General features: G+C 36.7%; 1 protein-coding gene across 1 annotated transcript in view; it reads left to right on the top strand.

Moving 5' to 3' along the window:
- The window catches only part of Robo1 (roundabout guidance receptor 1), a 379,533-nt gene that overhangs the window by 323,646 nt on the left and 38,309 nt on the right, over window positions 1-17,578 (top strand). The window contains exons 18-21 of the mRNA XM_076868692.2: window positions 1,547-1,744; window positions 7,128-7,170; window positions 14,173-14,327; window positions 16,830-17,165. Of these exons, the coding sequence (XP_076724807.2) occupies window positions 1,547-1,744; window positions 7,128-7,170; window positions 14,173-14,327; window positions 16,830-17,165 (732 nt within the window). The remainder of the gene's footprint in view (window positions 1-1,546; window positions 1,745-7,127; window positions 7,171-14,172; window positions 14,328-16,829; window positions 17,166-17,578) is intronic.

Genomic DNA, 17,578 nt, shown 5'->3' with positions numbered 1-17,578 from the left:
CAACAACTTGTGTACGTTGATACTGCAGGAGTAGGAGCCGTTTATTGTAGGACAGGAGTGGTATTTATACATTCCACACAGCTTATCTTAATTAGCATAAACTAGATACATCAGTCAACCAATAAGGAATCTCCACACTTAATGACTCGGTGGAGTTACTTCACAAACCACTCCCTCTGGCATTTTGCCAGGCGCCATCCAGACTTGTTTACAGACTCTAACATTTCTCTGGCAAAATGCCAGGCGCCATCCTGACTTGTTTACAGGCTCTAACAGAGGTGGTCACCAGGAGGCAGTTATATAAACCCTTCTTTTAGTATTTAATCTTAGATTCAAAATGAATGCAGAAGCAACATAAAATTTTAAGAGTGTGGTACATGAATCTTTTTCAAGTTAAATGATTTAATAATTGTGAGAAAGCCCCAATCTTAATGAAATGCACAAGCCCCTTCTTATGTCATCAGATGTTGTGGGGGAAGAACATTAAGACTACAGACACCACTGGGAATTCTCCCCAGTGGGCAACCTCAGTACTAGCATCACAAGGTGTCTACAAAGTGACATACAGCTTTGATGGAAGAGCGACAGTCCTGCGTTTTCTACAAAGACTTTGCAGGCTGCTCTGTGTGACCTGAAGTAATGGCGGGCTTGAAAAATATCACTGTAGGCTTAAGACATAAATGTAAAATAAGCGTATTTTATTAGCCATATATTCCATCAATTTTTAATTCTTGAATCAAAATATCCAACCAAGAATGTCTTTTTGACTATTCATAACACTTGATAATTCTTTTACATATTTAATGTTCTTTTCTTATATCTATTGCTGGTGATGGTTATTATTTTAAAAGAAAGATTATTCATAGTTCTTACAATGGTAACATTATCTTAATCTGTCATTGTGTTTTAATGATCTTTAATTTTATAGGACATTCTGACCGTGGGTTCAAATAATATGTTTCTAAGACAGTGAAGGATGTTGCAATATAATCTTGGGGAGGAGTATGCAAAAACACACACAAGCATGCACACACACACACACCATTTTTCAATATCTAGCTTATAGAAAAAGTAAAATTTTATTGTAAGCCTTTTTACAGCACATATTTGATGTTTCTGTAGAATTTTGAGAATTTTTCTACCTTTTCTATACATACAATATTCAGTACCTATTATTTATTTGTACAATTGCATTTTATGGTATTAACACTTTTATATTTATCTCAATTAGTGAGCACTGTTTCTCTGAAACTCAATCTAAACGGGATCCCACAAACTTGTAAAATAAAAAGAAAACAGATTGCCACTGTCCTTGTTTCAGCTAAGATCACACAAAATTACATCCATACTTCTTTTAAATTAAAATGAATGAATTTTACTAGTGATCTCCTGAACTCATTCACTTCCCTGCGGTAATGCAGAATGAAAAAGAGAAATCATGGTCCAAAATTAACAAAATATAATGACAGGTGTTTTACATCATATATGTATTCTTACATCATCCCACTAAGTCTTACTCCCAACTCATCAGAAGATGGCCTTTCAGATTCTCATGGGAACCCTGTGTCACCTGAGGACCAGGTCAGCCTTGCTCAGCAGATTTCAGACGTGGTGAAGCAGCCAGCGTTCATCGCAGGAATCGGAGCAGCCTGCTGGATCATCCTCATGGTCTTCAGCATCTGGCTCTACCGACACAGGAAGAAGAGGAACGGACTTACTAGTACTTACGCGGGTATCAGGAAAGGTATTCGCTTTCTCAGGTTTTTCATATTTTAATATGTTTATGAAACTCTTAGTTTTAAACCTGACTCCACATGATTCACAGGGACACATATCCTACCTGTTAAATTATTTCAATATACAGCAATTCTCTAAAGTACTTTTATCATGATATCTGCATATGAACAACTCTCATGTGGCAGTACAACAGAGTTAATCAGTTTCTTAGGACCCAGATCCTTTCAAATACGTTTCACTAAGGTACATCTAGGCTTGGCTGTGATACTGTGGCCTCCTTCTCTTAGGCAGTTATTTTATTACTTTATTTCTTGTGGGAAATTTGTAATCTCCCTGTCACAGGAATTATAAATTGGGGTTTTAAACTCACATAGTTTTAAGGGGATTGTTGTCCTTTGAGAAGCAACAAAAAGAGAGACTTCTTTGATTATTTCTAGAAGCAGTCCTTTCTTGGTGAATATGATCACATTATGAGGGGTGTCCTGCCTAGGGAGGGAAGAGTGTTAGTACTTTTCCATTCATAGACTTAAGATCCTGCAATCCAATGTCTTATACACTGTCCATTAATGATGATGATTTTGCTACATATGTCTTTATAATTTTAGAAAAAAGGATTATTTGCTATTATTTACATTTTTAAAGATGGACTGACTATGCCAATATATTTCATAAATACCTTTGCTACATATCTTCAAGTCCTATGCATTGTTGACAATCTTAACATTCAGGCATATGATCCTGCTCCTTCCTCCCCCCCAAATATATCCACCAACTCTGGTCCTCATACCTGGGCTGTAGATAGTGTGGCCTCCTAGTTTTCAGATTGTAGTCCCTTTTTATGTCTTTAGTTCAATAAGATGATTCATAATGTTGCATTTGACTCTCAAAAATGTCATGGTTTGGATTGAAAATTACACATTAAAAAGTTTTGCTTTGCTGCAAAGCAAATTTAAAGATAATTACCAAGAAATTAAGTCATCCCTTCCTTGACTGTCACTTATCCTTTCTTTTCCTAATTGTCTACATATTTCCCGAGAGAACATTTTCTGTGTATCTTGGACAGAGTATTTCTCTAATCACATGGTTAAGTTGGAATTTTCAAGACTAGGTAAAACTTGAATGTCGTTACACATTTATAAAACATTCTGTGTCAACAGTGTGGGATATTTGTGCTGTTCCTGGAGGTCTTGGGAAAAAAGAGTCAACAGAGATTCATCATCAATACTGTGAAATAAATCCATGTGCCTCCTGCCTGCGGCTCGGCAGCAGTCTCTTCATATGCATAGATTTGCCTTAGCATTATCACCCTGAAATATGTTTTTTTTCAGATATGTGTCCTACCTAGACGTGAAGCAAAATGTCAGTACCCCTGCCTGTGAAATGGAAAACAAGGGCTTAGAGGTTACTGAGAAGAGAGTGGTGCTCATTATGTATAGAAAGTAGAACAATGTCAGGCACATGTGTTACTAAATAGAACCTTTGACTGCAAATCCATGCAGAGACGGGGTTTATGAATGTGTGTGTTTGGTGGAGTGGGGAAGGGGCAGGATGCTGGGAGGAGACTAGGTTTAGAAATCTGATTTCAGTGAGGAAAAGCAACTAACATTTAGATGTGAATTTTCTGTTCATCAGACTTGCCCCATTAACTCCATTTCATAAACAGCCAGTCAGTGAAACCCAGTGTTCCTTGTCATGATCAAGTGTCATAGCTGTGTGATTATAACAGTTTAATGCTCTGTATTGTCTTGAAGTCTAAGAATGTGACATGAAAACTCTCCTTTCTGAAGTGCTCCTTGTTCTTTACTAATGTCCTTTGAGCATGCTGACAAATGCCTATGTGATCTTTCTGTGGGACCTTTAAACTAATATCCTAGCCTTTTCAACTAGCTTCTGTTTAAGCAGAAATCATAGAACATAATTACAAATGTAATTGGATGAGCACTGATTCTGCTTTCCTCACTTCATCCTGTTGGCACTTTTTCAAAATTCTATTTCTATGCATTTTTTTAAAGTGCATTTTGAGTATCTTAAATTGTACTTTTGCCAAACACAGTGCCAGTGGTTTCAGGGAAATAGGAAGTAAAATATTTTCAATAAATGAAAAGAACCTCTTGACATAAAATATCAAGCCAGAGTGTGACTTTGGGTACTCATGAGCATTTGTTTAGCGTTTCCCCTTACATATAGCTATAGGTGTGACATCCGCTGGGACACTGGGGGCTCCATCCACATACATCCACATATTACATCAGCACCACTCAGTACACAGAGTTCATTATATTTATTATTGGAAGCTCTGAAAATTAAGTTGTTCTTTGGTGTGCTAGCAGCGAAAATTTCATTTAGGGCTGACTTTTTTTCATTTCTTCTTCAATTCTTCAAACTGGGGTTAGCAGTTAGCTATGAGAAGTAATGACAAGGACCTTTCATATTTCCCGTGTCCTTGTGATTGCAAATTAATGTTCAAGCACTCCACTCTTGTTTGAATAGCTTTAGTTTCAAATGTACCTTTTTTTTTTTTCTTTTTGTGAAGACTTGTTACTATGGCTCTGAATTTTTGAATGTAGCTAAATTACATTGACTCTCTGAAAAGATCTGACTGAAAGAAAACACAATGGAATTCTTAAGACAGGGGCTGCTGTGCTGCAGAGGAAGGCCAGTGTATCAATTGGGTACACAGCATTAAGGTTTTTGTTGTTGTTCTTTCTAGTCTGCTCAGAGATGAAGTGGTTTGGTAAGAAGTGACAGTTGTAGAGGATGCTATGTGTTCCACTTTGCAAACCCGGAGCTCTAATCCTAAAGTAAATTTCTTATCATTGTTCAAATGTACAATGGAAAATACATTTTGGCAGCTTTTTGATACATGATCGGTAATCAATATTCTAGTTTGTTTGTTGTAAAGATTTTTTTTTTTTTTTCCAGGCAAGCTTTAACCTTAAAGGGTGTAATGTGGATTTCCTTGTTTTTTTTTTTTTTTTTCCTTTTTCTTTTTCTTTTTTTTTTAATCCAGAGCAGCATTTACTTTAAAACAAGGGGAAAAGATTGGAAAATATGTCAGTCTCCTCCCTTTATGAAATGACATGCAAATTGCTCTGGTGTGATCCCACACCAGGAATAGAAGATAGGAAAAGTGGGGGAGGCCATGCTGCTACTTTTGAGGTCTGCAGTTCAATTTCAGGCATTATTGATTAGATTAAGATTTATAACTGCAGAGAGAGTGAAGGTTCTCAGAGGGGTGTTATTGTTCTATTGTTTAGCTTCTAGCGTGGCATTAGAAAAATGTTCAGCCTACTCAGCCACGCTTCTAAATGTAAATTATGACACAGAAATCAAAGTTTAAAACTCCACACATTTTTCTATCCGTTCAGAAAGGTTTATAATGATAAAAATGTAGTGTTGTGCTGTTTGTGTAAGGCATCAGACTTACAGGACGTTTTGATTTTCATGATTCTCTTTGCTTTTCCTTCCTTCCTTCCTTTCTCTTTCCCTCCCTCCTTCCTTCCCTCCCTTCTTCCTCTTTTTTCTCCTTTCTTTCCTCCAATAATAAATACTTAAGTGCACCTATTAGTCCATTTAATAAGCATTTACTTTCAGATTCCTAGATAAGGTTCCAGCATACACCTGATAATACTTGTTTAAGAATCCATCATCCAGTGTTTGGAAATGATTCATAGCAGAGGATTCCTGTTTGTACTGGAGCCCATGAGCTATATCTCTGTTGCTAAATGCAGGGTCATTCACAGGGTAACGCACAGCTCCCCTCCCAAGGTACTAGAATGTCAGACACTTCAAAATGGTACCTGTAGAGACAAGCTTCTTTTTCTAACCTCGTATTGGGTTTTATTAATATATCAGAGTTTCAGACCTACTGGCTTGGTTATTTACATTTGTTTTATGTTCAGCTGTCTGCTTGATTCATACTAATGTGATATGTTCCCTTTCTCTTCAGCTTAATAACTGGTTTATATTTTGTTTTGATTTTCAGTCCCGTCCTTTACCTTCACGCCAACAGGTATATATTTGCACTTACCCTCCTCCTATCCTTTGTTAGTTTGGCATGTGTTTTACTATTGTGTTTCTGGTTTTATCTCATTTTCAGCAGTAACTGGGGGGAAAGGACTTAAATGGAATACAATACTTCATTTACTCACGGCAGGCATGCATTTGAAGTAGAAATGGTTGGTGTTGCTTTTCATCCATCCAATGCATTTATTTATTCACCACTCCACATTGCATCTTAGCCCTGTTTGCATGTATTTCCATTAAAAAGACACAGTGTTTCTAGCCTCAGCATGATTTAACATGCTAATCATCTTATTGATTATTTCATACTTGGCAATGCATTTTTCCCCCCTTAACTTAAGCTTTTAGGTTCTCCAACAAAAATTTCTCTGCCTTGTAATTCTCTGTCCATAGAATCAGTATTCTGAAAGGTAACCAAAATACCCAGCACATGTGAAAGATAAAACTTTTCATTTTCCCCAAGTCTGAGTCCTCATATTCTGTTCTATTCAGTTTCTTTCAAAGTGGATCCTCTTCTTTCACATCACCTCTAGTAAAAGATGTACCTGTAGTTATGCCGCCTCAGTTTTAATCCAGTTATTGGAATCACTGGGAGCAGTTATCTCTCCCAAGCAGACTCCCAGTTTGGAGTTTTTCTAAGTAGCAGAACTTGGCAGCTTTTAAAAATACATTTCTTCTTAGAAAATGTGTCTGTATTTACAGAAAAGCTAATCTTCTTAACCCTTTGCCTAACTATGTGCAAATCTTTTTGTGGTACAGTTCTATTTTTATGCCCCAAATTTATTAAGCTGAGAAAGCTTTCAAAAGCATTAAACCATATTTTATGAAAATATAATGAGTATGAGTTTCAAAAAGCCACAATAAGAAAAAATAGGTCCAAAAAATGGTCACATCAATAGTCACAACTGTCTTTGTCTTTGGAAGGGCTTAACATCTATTTTTTGTCTCACTGGTTCTCAATCTTCTGGGAAAATCTAGTAGGCTTTTGTAATATTTACCTACAAGGGCAAGACTTAAGATTATACCTACAGAATTATGAAGTGGTATGATCTAGTAAACTCAAAATCTATGGGAATGCTAATGTACAAATAAATATATAATAGTTACATTTAACAAGAATCTGCTGCAATTTTACTGTTGCTTTTCTCAATATTGTTAAGGCTAAGAATGATGCATATTTAATTTAATAAGAATTTTAAATTATTAGCTGAATTAGAAACCTGCTGTATCCTGTAAGGATTTTTACAATGTTACTGGGTAGGAAGGGATAAAGAATTCCATTGTACAAAGATGCTCGTGAATATAATAGCTTTTGATATATAAATGTGTCTATTAATTGTTCCTCTTTTTTTTTTTAAACATTCTAGTAACTTATCAGAGAGGAGGCGAAGCTGTGAGCAGTGGAGGGAGGTAATTATCTTCCTTGTTTTGTAGATCCTTGGGGGAATTTAAAATATTTCTTCTTGTCTTCCTCACCGATGCAAGTTTCATTGCTCCAAAGGTTTAACAACTTAAAGATAAAAAGTGTTCCAATCTTTTGGAAAGAATTCATTCATCTGTGGTGTGGAACCAAGTCATTTACACAGAAATACAGTTCCTGATGGAGCTGTTGCACTTTAGACAATGGCCACCAGAGGGAGTACGTTAACCAAGAAAAACAGACTGCTGATTTAGCAGATGATTAAAAGGAGTTAAAGTGATTAAGCTGTGGCATTTATGAAGATTAAGAAATATAGCTAGTTAACAGATACTATCAAAGAAAAAGTGCTCATTTGAAAACCTGCTGAACGCAGCAGTTGCTCAGAAGTTATAGGTTATGTTTGTTTGTTCTTGTTATGAATTCAGCTTAGTAGATACCTCCATTTGCAGGGAAATACATTAGGATAAAAAAAGAAATCTAGGTAGTTTGTTAACAAAGAACTTTTTCACCCTTTAACTAAAAATATCCTCAGTCCTATACTTATGATTTTTGAGGTAATTATTATTCAGTGAACTTTAATATATTCACAGAGAAATCACAAATTAATGTGAAAGGCGGCTTAAAGGGACTGAAACAGATGTAAATTACATGAGGCAAGTTCCAGGATTTTCCACAATAAGGTGATTTTTCTTTTTTTTCAAAAACAGTAGCACCTAGACATAAAGGGAGAAAAAAAAATTCTAACCAAAACCAATTTATAATTCAAATTAAATTAGCTTATTAGAGTGCCCTTCTTCATATGGTTGGATAATCTGGTGAGCTACTGAGTAGTCAAAAATGAGTAAGGTATCATTTCTGAATCCAAGGAATATACCTCCTAATAAGAAAATTACTAAACTTAGTTTATGACAAAGAGTTATTTAAATATATATATATATATATATATATATATATATATATATATATATATATTTATATATATATATATATATATATATATATATATTTTTTTTTTTTTTTTTTTTTTGACTGCCTTTAGCTGGTGCTGTACAAATGTGGCAGTAAGCATTAATCTTTTCTTTCCTGGGTACTGCTAACTTCCTGTTTTCACAACTGTGAAACAAAGCCAGCCACCAAAAGACCCCAAAAACTGGGGTGGTTTTCATGAGGAGTAAATCCACTTGATTGAGGGATTAAAGCAGAGCACATTTTTGCATCCAGGGGAATTCCATATAAGTCACAGTCCAGACATTCATGAAAGAGCTTCTGCCATAAGAACATTTTCCTGTGGGTAAATCTGGAATGCCTGATTGTTTAACTACCTCTCTGTGTCTATTCATGACTGTTGACTTCAGTTTTATTGGCACTAGCTCCTGTGCATGGGCATGTGTTTACATGCTTATACACACGTGCACACACATAAAATATTAACCTAGCTCCTTCTCTAAACAATTTACAACCCAGACAGACCAAATGGTCTCATGGAAGACAGTGGCAGGAATGCATAGGTGGGAAATGGTGGTTTCTAGGACAGGAATGAAGAATTGTAAAGTTCCTGAACTGTCTATTGGGAAAGCTCACTAACAAAGAATCATAGCGTTTTCAACTGAAAAACAGAATCCTGACAGTAAAATTGATTTATTTCAAACACTAAATAGAAATGATCATTTTCCTAAATGAATTGATAAAAGATGCTGGAATGTCACAGAGGCAATAGTTAAATAAAAATTTTAGAGTCAGTGCTCAACATGACAGTTGTATATACAATTTTAAATGTATTTATTCATTAACTATAATGGACACCGACTGCAAGGCAGACACTGTGTTAGCTGCTTGGAATGCGTCAGTGAGCAAAGTGGATAAAATTCCTCATCTTGTGGGCATTTGATTATGGTGGGAGAGATGGAAGATGGATAATAAACATTTTTTAAAAGGTCAACTGTACAGTATCAAGAGTTGATAAGTACTGGGGTAAAAATCAAGTAGGATGAGAAAGAGAAGGTTCATTAAGAAGAGGCCTCTTTCCTAGCCATGATGAATCTGTGCGGGGGTGGGGTGGGGTTGCTAGGACCAAAATACCTAAAAGAACAACTTAGGGAGGAAAGTGTTTTGGCTCAGTCTCACAGGTCTCAAGCTCTGGTCCATTGACTTCATTTCTGCAGCTTTTTTTTTTTTTTAAAGACATATCATGTGGTGCTGTGGATTGAACCTAGCACCTTGCACGTGCTAGGCAAGCGCTCTACCACTGAACTACAACCCCAGTCCCCACTGACTTCATTTCTTTAGGCCCAAGCATCATGGTGCATGGCAGAGGAAAGCTGCTCAACTCTCAGCAGCTGGGAAGCAGAGAAGTGAGAGTTGAGGAAGGACCCAGGACAAAATAAACTCTTCCAGAGCATGCCCCTGGTGATTACTTCCTCTGACTAGGTCTCACTTCCCAGTAGTCTGCTAAGCTCTCAATGTATTAATCCATCAAATGGATTAATCCACTGATCAAATGAACCCAGCCACTGATGAGGTCAATCAACGATCCAATCATTGCCTAAAAGCCCAACCTCCGAACCAGTCTTCAACACAAGAGCTTTTGGAGGACATTCCAGATCCAAACCATAACACTGAGTTTTGTGATCACTGGAAAAGAGAATGAATAGCAGATGCAATATCCAATGTGGCTTTCCTTACCTCCAAGCCCTGTCTTGGTTTTCTTCATTCATCACAAATTTCCTGGGTCCTCCCTGGACCTACCACCTCTCTTGGCTGATGACACCTAAGCTAAGATCGTTGATCATCCTCTTTTGCCTCCTGCAACCATTACTGTGTTCTATAGATCCTTTTTTTTAACCCCTCCACTATGACTGATATTCTTTCTTTTTAAGCACTTATCCTCCCTTGCCAAAACTATGAGCTCCCAGCTGTCCTAAGTTCATCCAGTTTTATTAGCACTGTTGTCTACTAATTCTCTTTCCAGTGGAGGCAGAATAATCTTTGAAATTCATGCTAATTATGTAAGTTCCTGAGCTGCTGAAAAATCCCACCTGCAGCAGAACTTGCCATGTTTAAAATATCAAGTCCAAACATGGCATAGCATGTGAAGTCCACAAAGTCTTGGACTTTGCAGCCTCGTTTTTCACTTCTATGTGCTATGCCCTATGATTCCTTGTGTCAGCTTATCTCCAGTATGTCAGTGTCCTGTATCCTTGCTACATGGCACATTGCTAATACACAGGTTAGCAATGTCTTCCCACCCATTATCCCTAGTTAGTGTATCAGATTTTACCTGCTGTACCTTCCACAAAATCTGTACTGTGCAACTATCACATTGTCTCCAACCCAGGAGGAGATAATGCATTAGCTTTTCTTTGTATCAAGAGTCACCAAATTATAGCTTTTGCCCTAAGTCCACCCTGCCATCTGTTTTTGTGAATAAAGTTTTATAAGAATACAGACAGGCTCTCATTTGTTTGAGCTATAAAAGAAAAGTCAAATTGTTACAACAGAAATTGAATGACCAGCAAAGATTTCAGTGGTTTCCATTTGGTCCTTTTACAGAGAGAGTTTGCCAACCTTGGTAGATAGAATTGCCTCTGACAAGAGAATATGAGATCCTGGATTATAGAAAATATGTGGTTTATTTATCAATAAGTTAATTTTTTTGTAATGTAATAAATGTAGTTCAGTGAAGGACATCAGTAAATTCAAAAACTGTATGAACTTTCAGTCATTTACAAGTTACCTAAGAAAAGAACAAATGAGTTATTTAATAAGTGAATGTCAGAAGACCTCAATTCAGCTCCTGATGACTTTAAAGAAATTATTTGGTGCTGGATTGTGTCCTCTAATAAATGAGGAGGTTGTCTGGCACTCTCTCCTAGTTCTCCAAACTGTCATTTAGTTATTCTCAGAAAAGAGAGAATAACGTCACGGTGAGCCAAGAGAACTCTGTGCTCAACTTGAAAATGGCAAATGACCTTTGAGGTAATGCAGGAGAGAAACAGAAATATTAAGGAGCTGTCTTTATTAATTTCTTTTCTTTCCCTGGAAAATTCCAGTTGCCTCTTCCAAAACCTCTGCTTAAAATTCAAACCACAGATTCAACCAGGAAAAATTAGAGAAAACTCCAAAAAAGCAGTGAACAAGTGAAGATAACCTGGTGGAAAAGCCAGTACCACATTTCCTGTCAGTAAGAGGGAGGAAAGAAATGGAACATCAGGTGAAGGTGCTCTTTAAACATTGGCCACTCATTCAGCCTGGCAGGGGGTCGGACATGACCCACAGCTGACAATACTTTCTGTAAGGCCCCTCTGCCATATCCCCAGCTCTCAAACCCCATAGTCTTGTATTTTGTGGTTTAACCGTTTAAACAGGTTCTCTCAGAGTGAGTGATTGGAAGGTGTCAAGTAGCAGAGTAGGAATTAAAGGCAGTTGCCTCATACTTATTAGTGCACATTTGCCCTCTTTTCCTTCATGGCGAGGTCTATCCCCTTAATATGTAACATGATGTAATGATGTGTTAGACACACGTTAACCACGGTAACCAACACGTGTTTTGCTTTTGCTTCATATTTTTCTGTAGTTTGATTGTCTGATTCATGCTGATGAGTTTTAAGGGATACAGGGAGCCTGTGAAGCTGTTACTTTGAAAGACTTCTCAGGCCCTTGTCAGAGTAGCTGCCAATGACCTCACCTTCCTCCAAGACCTTGGACACACACACACACAGCATTTTAAGATTCATCATGGGACAGTGAACATGGCTTACCTTTTTCCTTAAATAATTAGCATTCCAAACTCAAGTCTAAACAGAAAGCAGGATGTGAGTTGTTAATCCTACTTCCTGTTGGAAATCACCCATCTATATGAAAAGTTCTCTAAGCCAGTGATGCTATCAAAGCATTCACTGGAAAAAATATTAACACTCCCCCCAACCACACACACACACAAAGGGAGTCATAGTAGCATGAAAATATTGTCTTTTTCTATTAAAACATATAAGTTGAGCTGTGGAGAATTTCTACTTCACCTCTACTGCAGACATAGCATCATCTCTGCAGTGTCAAAAATGGGAGTTTTATTTTGAATAACTTCGACAGTGATAGCATTTTTGGTTTAAGTTCAAGGAGAAATAAAGTAGGAAAGCTAAAGATTACTAGATGCGGAAGTTCTATAACAAACATGTATTTCACAGACACTAGATATCTGTGGTATGGTTTGCATTTAAATGCATGAAATTTTAAGTCTGGCAACATTTCTCTTCAAAGCAAATTATTTATTTATCTGTTACTGGGGATTGAATCCATGGATGTTTTACCGCTGAAGTACATCCCCAGATCTTTTTTATTTTATTTTTTTTATTTTATTGAGACTGGCCTCAGAATTGCCATCCTCCTTCCTCAGCCTCCTGAGTGACTGGGATTCAGGCATGTACTACCTACCGCACCAGGCTTCAAAGCATATTTTTATCAACAATTGTAACAGGTAGTTCAATTTTAGCAGTTTTATCCTGAATTTGGGGCCTTTGGATATTTTCTTCACTCTCCATTAAGAATGTTTAAGAGCTTCAGAGAATTTCCTCAGGCTCCAGTGTGTGTTTATAGCATCCTAGCTCATGGTGTGAACTCCAGGGCCACAGCTTGTGCTGGAATCCCAGGTAGTCACTCACTCACTCCATGTAGCCGTGCCCATGTGCCTTGACTTCTCCCAAGTGTCCCATTTCCTCATCTGTAAAACTTGGGTATTAGCAATCCCTGCCTGTAAAATGGCTGTGATGGTTCAATAAATGAATATATGTGAAGAATTCAAAGTGCCTCTCCCACTGTAAACAAAGAGGAAACATGCATCCTTAATTGTATAAATATGCACATATATGGATACAGATATATGGATTGCAAATCCATATTCTTCATTTTAAGTGACTTACAAATAACCATCACTTGCAAAATATGTTTCTCTGTGGCAAAATAGGAACCATTTAGAGGGCAATGTCAGTTTCTTGCTTCCCAAGCAAATGAGAAGGCTGGTTATTGCATTTTAACAAAGAAAATGAAACCACAAAGAAAATCTTTGCATAGTCTGTAGCGCCAGACTGTTTATTGAGGATTGGACAGCACATCATACATCATCGCCTCTTTTGCTGAGTTATCACACGGAGTCAATGTTGAAAAAGGACGTGAAGAATGCTGCTCTTGGACTCCAGTTTGAGTCCCTGGCACTGGTGGTCCAGGGCTCCCATTAATAATTCCCGATGCACTTGGCCTCTCCAGCACTTGGTGAAAGAGGATTAACATCTGTTGTGCCAAAAAAAACATGAGTGCTAATATTTCTTTTAGTCGACATCTTTGTTTTACCAGATTTCATTCAGTAGCTTTCCTTTGTTTATTTAGGAACTCACGGCATTTTACATTGTCACCATCAGAAAATGTTGACAAGCTCACAGAACTGTTCACTGAAACATCATTGTAGCTCTGTGCAAAATGTCACGCCAGTCTGCGCTCACTATTTCTTAAACATGGGTTGGAAGCAAAATCTGTAAATCTGCCTAATATGAAGGGTTCATTGTCTCAATAAAGGAAATTGTTGCATTCTTAATGACGTTGTGAGAAGAGTTGCAATTTTTTAATGGGGCAAAAATGAATAAATGCAAATGGATTTAGCTAGAATATTTTTTAGTTACTAAAAGTCTTTATGTATCCGTGTTTTCAGATTCCACGTTTGATTTTTCCATCACCATGACTAAAGGCAGAATAGAACATTGTAAACAGTAAAAGATTTTAAGTCTGAAGTACAGCAGTACCAGTTCACAGATGTATGGCTCTGTGCACTGAGACACATCTGGAATGATATATTATAGTTGCCTCTCTGTAAATAAAAGGAATAATATCATTCAGCATAATGCACCAAATTATTGTAAGAACAATTAAATGAAATATTTGCTGGAATTCTGAATAGAAAATATTATTTTCTGTCCATATAACATTTACTCTTTTTATCTCTCTAGGCCAGGACTTCTCAACATCAGTGAACCTGCCGCACAGCCGTGGCTGGCAGACACATGGCCTAATACTGGCAACAGCCACAATGACTGCTCCATCAACTGCTGCACCGCCGGCAATGGAAACAGCGACAGCAACCTGACCACCTACAGCCGCCCAGGTTAGGGACACAGAGAGAGGGAGATATGCACTGGCCTTGGGCAAGTTAGCCAGAAGCAGCTGACTTTCCTTTCCCTCTGCCCACTTGGGGAAGGGAACTTTGATCCACATTTTCATGAAATGTCCAACACTGTGTAGCAAGCTTGCATGATTCAAATATTTTCTCCATTTCTAAACTTTTATATTTCACCCTCCACCAAGATTTCCTCAGAGAATGAAGAAGACAAGCTCTAGCATAGATCGCAAGTAAAGAAAACAAAGTCGTGCACAATCATTTATAAGAATGAGTACAATGATAAGTTTAGTTGCAATAATTTATTATTTTCATGATTTTAGGAATAAATAACAAAGGTCAATAAATCCATAGTTTGAGTGGACTTAATTCTAACAGTAAGAGTTATAATATTTGAACAAGAATAATAACAAAACAATTTAAATGAAAGTTTAAATCAGATATTATAGTATAGATGTAAATCCTAAAAGACATAAGAAATACACACATCCATATATATTTCAGGTGTGTAGGTGTACATTTATAGGCTGTTCTGTACTTTGGTTCTGAAATATATGTGAGTAAATTACTTCGTTAAAATTTCATGCTAAAACATCACAGTAAGACAAGTAGATATGGAGCATTGCAAGATCTAAAGGCAGAAAAAAAATACAGATAATTTCTTATGAAACAAAAAGTCCCATTATTAATAAGATAGGAAACATTTAAATAGTTGTAAAGAAACAAATAAGATGCCTATGAAAGTAAAATAATGCATGGAGCTAAGGAAATGAGAATGAGAAGATGGCATATAAGTAAAGATGTAATAAATTATAAAGAACAAATCATAGAACTATCTATATGTCTACCCTAAAAACAATCCCATGTCTCCATTATTAGATGTGGACATGACCATCCACACAACGAGTGTGTGTTCCTCCAGAGGCCCAGGTTCTGCTGTCTATGTAGACAGTCATGTGTCATAAACAAAAGACTATGCTGAGGGACACCTACTGGAATTAATATGTGGAGTTGCATTGTCCAGTATGAGAGTTACTGGCAACAGATGGCTGCTTAAATTCAAATCAACTAAATAAAATACAGTTTCAAATTCAGCTCCTCATTCTCGCTACCCACATTTCAAGTTCTCCATAGCTGTTATGTGGCCAGTGGCTGCTATATTGGACACTAGAGTCTACGACAAGTTCAACACTTTTAGAAGACCTTTTGGATAACACTCATATAGAAAGATTGGCAAAGCAAAATGAGTATATTGCCTTTAGATTATTTTTTAACCATCATTAAACAAAACAATTCCTAGAAATTAGATATGAGAATTACTGTAATCCAGATGTACCAAATATCTCTGCTGGTTGATCATGTATGATTGAGTTAAGTAGTTAAATTTAGTAACATAGAGAAGCTGAAAAGTTTTCTTAAGATTATATTCATATTTACATCTTTAGTAGCAAGCATGTTAATTTTCATTTATTAAGTTATCCAGTTAAAACCAATTCTTAAAGAGACCTGTTAGTGATAGTGCCACTTTTAAACAATCTGAATAGAATAATGTTTTTCCATGGTAACTTTTTTAATTTAAAAATGTTTATCTTTACAATATGACTTTAATTATTCCTGCTGTTTTAATATTTTCAATCATAGGCCTTAAATACATCTCTCTCGCTCTCTCTCTCTCTCTCTCTCTCTCTCTCTCTCTCTCTGTGTGTGTGTGTGTGTGTGTGTGTGATCAGCTATTTAATTTCTAAATATTTCAATGAAGGGAAGATCAGAGTGGAATGAGATATTAGACATACTAGATATTATTTCAGGCATTATTTGATTAAGTGACCTGGTGAGTGTGGTTCATTTTGTCATCATTATTGTCATTTTATACTTGGGATGTCATTACGAAACCATGAAAAAATGATTATGTAGCATCTCTCTTCAATAATGATTACCCTATATGACCAAGATGGGAACTAATAAAATTCTCCTAAGCACTATTGACTATCACCTTATCCCTGCTCATCTTATCTTTTGAGGATAAAAATATTAGAATCTCAAGTACTTTGACCTGTGGATACATTTTCCTCTTTGTCTGGATTCTTATGTGCTTTGTTCTGTAGCTTCAAATAGTTCATTCACCCAAGACTAGAAAATTTAAAGTTGACACTTAAAGATTCACATATGTATTATTTTAGTGGAATTCCTGTTGAAAGGGTTGTTAAAGGAAATTCCTATTTTAAATTAGATGAATTATTTAGCATACAGCACTGGCATAAGTTCACAATATGTCCTCTCTACACGAATTCTCTGGATGCTCTTATTCCCTCAAGTTTGGTTTTCTTTAGAAAGTCCATATGAGTACGGGGCCCTTTCTATTGATCTAATTTAAGCCCATTTGTACTTTACATCCCAATTTTACTGTGACTCACAAAGCTTCTTAGGAAGAAATTGAAAACGAATAACCATGCAGAATGACTTTTTCCTTTTCCTCTCCATTGCACATAGCTGATTGTATAGCAAATTATAACAACCAACTGGATAACAAACAAACAAATCTGATGCTCCCTGAGTCAACTGTTTATGGTGATGTGGATCTTAGTAACAAAATCAATGAGATGAAAACCTTCAATAGCCCAAATCTGAAGGACGGGCGTTTTGTCAATCCATCAGGGCAGCCCACTCCTTATGCCACCACCCAGCTCATCCAGTCCAACCTCGCCAATAACATGAACAATGGCAGCGGGGACTCCAGCGAGAAGCACTGGAAACCACCCGGTCAGCAGAAACAAGAAGTGGCACCAATTCAGTATAACATCATGGAGCAAAACAAACTGAACAAAGGTGAACAGCTCTGCCCTTATTCCTTCTCTTTCCCGTATTGACACTCTTAGCCCCTCGGCACTAGATGTCAACAGCTGTCTGAGACTCGCAAGTCACCTCTTTCCTTTGGTTATTGTGATTTTCTTCTTTCTTTGGTTTCGGAATTTCCAGTGTCAAACAGTTAATTAGCACCACAATAAGCTTGGAAAATTGATTTTATAATAATATATAAGTATTTTCAAATGGTTTTGAGATTAATTTAAATTTAATAGTAGGTGAGGGATTGCTGAGGACATACAATCTTTTATTCATAAGGCAGATGTACAACTGTCACAATACCTCGCATTTTCAATAAATAGACTATTCCACTCTTTCCACTTGAGGATGGAAGATAATTGCTTCTACATGGTCCTATGAACGAAGGGCCTTTTTAT

Source organism: Callospermophilus lateralis, chromosome 10 (assembly GCF_048772815.1).
Source record: "Callospermophilus lateralis isolate mCalLat2 chromosome 10, mCalLat2.hap1, whole genome shotgun sequence".
NCBI lineage: Eukaryota > Metazoa > Chordata > Mammalia > Rodentia > Sciuridae > Callospermophilus > Callospermophilus lateralis.
This window is presented reverse-complemented; position numbering and strand designations above follow the sequence as displayed.